Source organism: Perca fluviatilis, chromosome 2, assembly GCF_010015445.1.
Source record: "Perca fluviatilis chromosome 2, GENO_Pfluv_1.0, whole genome shotgun sequence".
NCBI classification, from domain to species: domain Eukaryota; kingdom Metazoa; phylum Chordata; class Actinopteri; order Perciformes; family Percidae; genus Perca; species Perca fluviatilis.
In genome coordinates this window covers 24327153-24335067 of record NC_053113.1, presented here as the reverse complement: position 1 = coordinate 24335067, position 7915 = coordinate 24327153, and the positions used below count along the sequence as shown (strand labels likewise).

At 39.7% G+C, this 7915-nt stretch overlaps 1 protein-coding gene across 1 annotated transcript; it reads left to right on the top strand.

Annotated features, from left to right (window-relative positions):
- The first annotated feature begins 3871 nt into the window (after window positions 1-3871).
- LOC120551456 lies at window positions 3872-7602 on the top strand. The gene is made up of 6 exons (XM_039788908.1): window positions 3872-3877; window positions 4643-4736; window positions 5267-5397; window positions 6058-6200; window positions 6913-7110; window positions 7240-7602. Exons 1-6 carry the CDS (start codon window positions 3872-3874, stop codon window positions 7355-7357), a joined length of 690 nt encoding a protein of 229 aa, XP_039644842.1. The 3' UTR covers window positions 7358-7602.
- The last annotated feature ends 313 nt before the right edge of the window (window positions 7603-7915 follow it).

Here is a 7915-nt window from a genome sequence, read left to right as displayed (position 1 = left end):
GTGTCTTCAGTCGATGTTTTTGGAACACCAATTATCTATAACATGTCACACAAAATGAAACGGATCGTAAAAGAACAAAACAAGTGAAATCCTTTAAATGATGTGTAGCAAAAGCAGATATACTAAAGTTTACTACTGCAAATTATAACTCAGCCTTCAAATAACCAGCAAAGGCGAAAGCTCTGCTCAACACGAGTTAGTACAATGTCAGAAGGAATCATTTCCATAGTCCCCTGCAGAACCAGGGGTTTAATTTACCTCTATGAAATATATATAATAGCTTTTTCATCTATTCAGTGCGCACAGTGTGTTTCAATGCTGCAATATCTTAAACACAACAAGCTGCATTGTTGGGGATAGACAGCCCATGGGTGTGGGAAGATATGATCTACATTATTTTTACTGTTGGGAAGAAAGGTGTGTCTTTTTTTTTTTTTTTTTTGTGCCTCAAAAACTAATTACTTTTACCAGCTCATAAAGGCTTTGCCTTTTTTTTTTTTTTTTGCCCCAAAAAAAAAAAAAAAAAATCCCGTCCTCCTCCCCATGACAATATCCAAAAAGTCCCGAAGAGGCTTTATCTCTAGTATAAACCTACCATATAGTGTATAAAGTAGTTATTTTGATAAATAAGTTTTACCTCTGTGTTTTTAGCCTACTTAAATACAATTTGAGTTCAGGATTTACGTGTGGAGTATAGTTTTAAAATTGTGGTTATTACTTGATAAGGATTTGCATATTTTCCCACCACCGATCTCCTAATTTCCACGTGTTCTCTAAAAGTCAGTGTAGCTTGCCATGGCCACCAGGAGGCTGAAGTCCTCTGTCAATTTGTCATTCACAGTGAATGTTATAGTAGTTAGTTATATCATATTTTTGTCTGTTTTTCTGTTTGTATTCTCCATTAAAACTGAACTTTACTGCACTGCACTAATGCTCATTTAATAACTTTTATTTTCATACCTAAATTAGTCTTTTGCAAAATATAATGGAATAAATTTCCAACAAGATGAACAAAGGTAATTACAAAAAAAGAGGCCAAAACTAAAAACAGGAGAGGATGGGAAAAGGAGGTTAGAAAGACAATGACAACTGTAAACACGACTCATCAACTGATGTAAATAACAGCATATCGTATTTTATTGTGTGCCACCTCGTCCGATTTGATTTACTCCAAAGATGGGCCAACATAAACAAACAAACAAAAAACTTTGACAAAAAAATCACTCTTTCTGTGCTAACTCGAAGCAAGGTTTTATTCATTTTTTCCCCTCTGGTCTCTTTTGTTGAAGGTAGCCTAATTGAGCTGTCACAGATCATTTAAAAGAAGAACTATGTTCACTATAGTCTACAGAGGCTGAGTTGTGCACGTTCCTGTCTTGAGTGATACACCTGAACACTGTTGCCAGGCAACCGGCAGCTCAGCGATTGGTCGGTGTCTCACCTGCAGCTGCGGGCCCACATCGGTGTTAGAGCACACAGGACGGCCAACCTTCTCCCGGTGAATACTAGCTAACTAACCGCGGGCTCCATGGGTAACGGCTACAGCTTTCCAGGGCTAAACCGAGCCGTTCACAATGTGTTACTAAAGAAGGCCGGGAGAATTCATTACGTGACGATTGGGACATGTCAGAAAGGTAAGAAACAGACAGTGATATCGCGTTGTTTGCCAGTTTAGCTAATCATTATCAGGCCAGTTTTACTTTAACATTCCTGCCTTTAAGTTACACCCTCCAAAAATGTAAGGTTTTGAATCATATTTCAAATTAGGCTACGTAATTATTCATGCCATGTAGCGGCATATCTTCACTAGGCCTACTGTGCAGTTACTGTACAAGCAGTATCGATTAAAGACCACTAGTGTCCAGCTATCGTCCGCATACAGCGACTATTAGAAGATAATGGCACCTGCTCAGGTGTCCCCTGCTGCCATGGCAACGGGTCCTAATTTGCATTGTCAGGCCCGGTTCACCGTAACTCTAACCACTCGGCCGGTGGTCAGGGTGTCAGCACGCACCAGGGCTTACATTACAAAAAGACAGCCGCCCAAAGATGTGATGTCGTGGATGACCCCATCTTTCTTTTCTTTCTATTCAAGTAATAAATAATAATAATAATAATAATAATAATAATAATAATAATAATAATAAAGGCCTAAATGTTGCTGCTATTATCACACAATCATGTTCATCGCTCTCTTTTTTTTTTTTTCTCTCTCTTTTTTTTTTTTTCTCTCTCTCTCTCTCTTTCTCTCTTTTTTTTTCTTTTTCTCCTTCCTTTTCCTCCCCCCCCCCCCCCCTCCCCTCCCCTTTCTCCAAACCCCACAACACCCTTCTCTCCCCCACAAGTCTTTTTCTGATTCTTCTGGACTTGTATGTACACCTGTGAGTGACACACACACACACACACACACACAATGAGGCGGTAATCGTCTATTGCTGCTGCTGTCTTTAAGGCATTTGTGCGCTTTACTGTAGCTTTGCTTCTTCCATCTTCTTACCTCTCCTGTGTCCTCCCCCTTTTCTCTTCAACCTTTCATCTACCAACCCTTCCATTTTAGCCTTCCTCCTCCTCCTCTTTCTTCCTCTTTGAACTGAACCTTATATATTCTCAGTCTGTTTTCCACACTCTCTATTTTACCCTCAGGCTACTGGCCTCTCACCTAGATTGCTATGCAGAATGATTTTTCACCCTCTTGACCATTTGAATGAAGACAGATGAAAAAAGCTTCTTACCTCATCCTACCTATGTTCCATGCTGAGTTCCTTACCTGTGGTAAAACATAATTATTGTACTCATGACTCTGCAGAGTGTATTGCTTAAAATCCTAAAGAAAAATGGCATTTCGAAATTGTATTGCAAAGTAGAAAATGGATGAAAATGGTACTGATTTTGGGTTATTTGTCTTGCTCATAATGTCTGCTTCTGTTTTAGAACTGCACCTGTGCATCTAGTTGTCAGGTGTTAAATAAATTATAAAGAATTGAGATGGTTTACAAATTCAATTAAATGTTATTTATAGTATCAAATCATAACAAGAGTTATCTCAAGACACTTGACAGATAGAGTAGGTCTACCACACTCTATAATTTACAAAGACCCAACAATTCCAGTAATTCCAAGGTTTTTATATTATATATAAAATTATTAATTATTTTATATACATTTTGTATATATATTTTTCATTAATTATATTTATATACATTATATATACATTATATACATATATACATAACATTTTCAATTCCAGTTGTAATTATTTGGAGGATTTCATCTGTATATTTGACTGTGATGTGACTAACCACCTTTCCAAATTATTGATTGGAGAGGGCGCATCAGTCTGTCGAGTTTGTGTTTTATTCTATGCTGTTCAAAAGTGAGCCGCTGACCGTTGGCTGTATTGTGAGTGTCCAGTCACCAGGAGTTGTGGTTAATGAGGAGCGGTGGTAAAGTGGAGCTGGGTCATTCCTCTGTCTAGAGTAACAGAGGAAGGTGTAAAGTTACACAGACAAAGTAAGGGTGAACAAGATGAGTGTAAGGGGGTTGAAAAGGTCATGTCGGGAGAAGAGTTTATTCCAGTACTTCATCCCACTGGAGTGAAAAGGACAGTGAACGTGCATGTTACATTAGCAATTTTCTTAATAAGCTATAATGCCTCTAAAATGTTCATTTTGAGGTTAGAATTGCTGGGAAAAAAAGAAAATGTTCAACATGACAACCACCAAATAGATGTTCTCATATTGAGTAGTAATATTAAAGTGCCTGGTTGATCTGCTATTTCATTGATGTGTGATACCTGAAATACTGCAGTTGGCAGAAAGATCTGTATTAGCAAAGATGTACCGATGTATAAAGTGGAGAGATAAGAGATGAAATGAAGGTGAGAACGGGGGAGGCTGGCGGCTGTGGCTAAGTGGTAGAGAGGTCGCCTGCCAATCAGAAGGTTGGTGGTTTTGATCCCTGGCCCTGCAGTTCCATGCCGAAGTGTCCTTGGGCAAGACTGAACCCCGAGTTGCCCCCGATGCTGCGCCATGCGCGTGAATGTTTACCTGATGAGCAGTAGGTGATCGGTGGCAGCCTCGGCCACAGTGGATGAATGTGTGTGAATGGTGAATGGTTCCTGTACTATGTTAAAGCACTTTGAGTAGTCGTTAAGACTAGAAAAGCGCTATATAAAAACAGTCCATTTACATTAGTGGTTCTTGTCAACAGCCAGTCTGAAGGAGTTTGAGTCATAATTGAACGCTTTCACCTTGTTAACATGTATCGCAGTATTGCTTACATTAATGGTCTTAAAAATGACTCATTGAATCTGGTTACATGCTAACTGCACGCTGAGGGAATACAGTTTCTATTGCACTAATGGGAAGCTGCGGTAGATTAAGCTTCAGTGTGTGTCCTGTTCTCCAAATCACTGTTGTCTTCAGCATTGTACTGAATATTCTAGGTCTCTGCATATGTGTTGTGCATGATATTTTAGCCTGTAATGATTCATTTTTAATGAAAATGGGCAGATTGATACATCTCACCCTGTCACAGATTTATTTAAGGAGGCACCACAATTGTAGATCAACGGAAGTTGTCGCTGATTGGCCCAGCGAGTGTTGACACCGTTCATCCTGCTCTCTTCTTCCTTTTCTGTCAGCTTCCTTCAAGTCGGTTCCGGTTTGTGTCGTGGCATCGCCTGGAGCAGTGTGATGTTACGGGTGACCAGCTGACCTGCCCCAGGGTCAGAGAAGGTCTGGATCACGCTGAGAAAATCACCACTGTGACCTATGCACTTTGATATTCAAAAATATATACGGATTAAATGAAACAGAAGTAAAAAGAAATGTGATATAAGGACTTTCTGTGATATTAAAGAAGGGAGTACAGTTTTCTTAGTTGGAGAGTATATAGTATGAGAAAATTCAATTCATAATTTTTGTGGGAGTAAAAAAGAAACAGGGGATCTTACAACCAGCCATTGGAAAGTGGGATTTAGGGTTATGCTGCAGTGACCTGCATTACTTAAAGCTGACTGTCAAATGAACTTCTACACAGACCTCTACCTAAATTTAAATTGAACACTCCAAAAAAGCTATTCATGCTGTAGTATATTTTCCATTTTGTGTTGCTTTCATTTCATGTAAGTTTAATTGAATTTAGTAGATACATACTGTGACAAATAATACAAATTGATAACCGTTAAAGCTGCAGTCAGGATTAGGGATCATTTTTTCACTTAATGGATGATAATTATGTTTTTTTGACAATGTCATCATGAAAGGGCCATCAGAAGAGCTGTTTCAAAGAGATAGGGATGACATCTGTTTGGAGAGAGGGAGGAGAAGAAGGAGGAGAGAGGAGGAAGGACAAAGATGGGAGGATAGACTGCAAGAGAATTGGGAAAATTGTCTGGTAAGTTAGCAAGCATTGTGTGTGTGTGTGTGTGTGTGTGTGTGTGTGTGTGTGTGTGTGTGTGTGTGTGTGTGTGTGTGTGTGTGTGTGTGTGTGTGTGTGTGTGTGTGTGTGTGTGTGTGTGTGTGTGTGTGTGTGTGTATTATATGCAGTACAGGAGAAGACTAGAGACTTAGGGAGGAAGTAAAAAGGAGAGCTAGAGGGACACTGTAATGGCTTATAAACACAATCAACATTTACCCAAAAGCAAGCCACAAAGAGGAAGAGTAGAGAGGTCCAGAAATAGGTAATCAGTAAAAACAGACAAACTAAGATGCTGTGTATCAGGCAAATGGTCAGGCAGCCACAATGGGCTGGAAAACTAGGGCAAATGCAAACTAAATGATTTGGCAGGCAATGGGTGAAAATGGGCCGGTGTATATACGGCTAGGCTAATTAAAGAAATGGGAAGCAGATGGGTACGTGGGAGGTGACGGTCAGGTGATGGAAATGGCAGGAAAGGGGTAACTGCAGGACAAGAGGGAGTGGCTGGATCTGGAATGACAGGGAGAGTTATACTCAGTATATTGCAGAGTAAACAGAGCAAGCAACAGAATGAATGGAAGGAGAATGGACAGAGAGATAAAGACCCTCATGATTTCACCACCTGTCTCTTCTCAGGAGTTAAATTTGTCCTACCAAGACTTGGGGGACCCCTTCCAGCAAGAGAATTTCCTTCGGATCCTCCGCCGGTTATTCCGTGTGGAGAAACTACAACTGGTTGACAATTCCCTCAGCAACCTGAGTTCTGTACGTCTGCCAAGGTATGAACCACACTACCCAGACTGCACCACAACTCCCTCACCTGAGAACAATCTACAGTTGAGAGCTTTTGAGCAACTATCTTGTTAAACACCTCTATATCACTGCTGTGGTCGGATGTGTTCCTACTGACAAGGCTGCTTATCTGGTAGTACGTTTAAGATTTTTTTTTGGGGGGCATTTTAGGCCTTTAATTGACAAGACAGCTGAAGACATGAAAGGGGAGAGAGAGGGGGAATGACATGCAGCAAAGGGCCGCAGGTCGAGGAGTAAATCTCTATATATGGGAACCCTCTCTACCAACTGAGCTATCTGGGCACCCTGGTAGTACGTTTGTGTTGTCCCGAGGTTCTTCTATTTCTTTGCCACATGGCCTAATTATGTTTTCTTTTGCAATTTTATAGTCTTTACTGACTCATGTAAACATGGGGACTGTCAAAATCTTAAGACTGATACACTATGGCTGATATTCAGTTAAGGTATTACATCTATTTCCTCATGTGGTGTTTCTTTAATTGTTGACCACTGTGGTATGCCTGTCGGTTCAGAAAGCGGTACCATAACCATAATCCTACAGTATTGTTTCATTTTGATATGCTACCGAAAATATAATTTTTTCTTCCTTTAATGCCTCCTTCATCCAAAATAATGTCATTTTAAATATAAATAAGCACTCAAATAAAGCAAAGCCCTGTTTGTGCTTCCTTTGGGCAGGTGCAAAATGCTAAACCTGCACCGTAACCACCTGGTGTGTCTACGTCAGCTGCCAAAGCTCCCAGCTGTGGAGCACCTTTGTCTGTCTGAGAACGCCATTGGCTCCCTGGGGGGACTGGGAGCTCTAGGGAACAGCCCTCTTCGCTCCCTCAACCTAACCCGCAACCCAGTGACCTTCACTCAGGACTACCGAGCACGGTGAGGAGACACAGTTGGTTAAGAGAGAGAGTGACTCAAAGCAAGGGACAGCAACCGTAAAAGGAGAAGAGAAAGTGTTTGTAAAACGGTTCATGTCCTTTTTTTGATTCTGTTTTTGTCTCTGTGCAGTGTTTTCCTCTGTTTGCCAAAGCTGGAGATCCTGGATGGAATCCCCAAGCTGCCAGAAGACTCTCTGCCCACCAGACTACAGTTCTCCCAAACTACCAGGATGTGTAACATCTTATGACAATTCTCTCAATGTATGGATGTGTATGGAATTAGTTCTCCCAATCCTACAACACTTGACACAGTGACAAGGATTCAGCAAAGCACTCTTCAGCAAACGTTGAAGTTGCACTAATGGTTTCATAGAGCTGTTAAATTTATTTACACAAATCGTGTCCCGACAGGTGCCGAAAAATGCTGACAATGACTGCCGTCACAGTAAATGTAATGTAATGTGCTCCAAGGCCATGTAAAATACTTTTTTATATCCAGTACAACTATATATATATATATATATATATATATATATATATATATATAGTTGTACTGGATATAAAAAAAAAAATATATATATATATATATATATATATATATATATATATATATATATATATGTGTGTATATGTGTGTGTATATATATATATGTATGTGTATGTATGTATGTATGTATGTATGTATGTGTGTGAGATTTTTTTATATATATATCCTATTCACATATTTTGATAATAAATAGAAAATACCATGAAGTCCTAGGTGTGTTTTGCATTCATTTGTGTTCAGTTTTTAACTGAATGTGGTG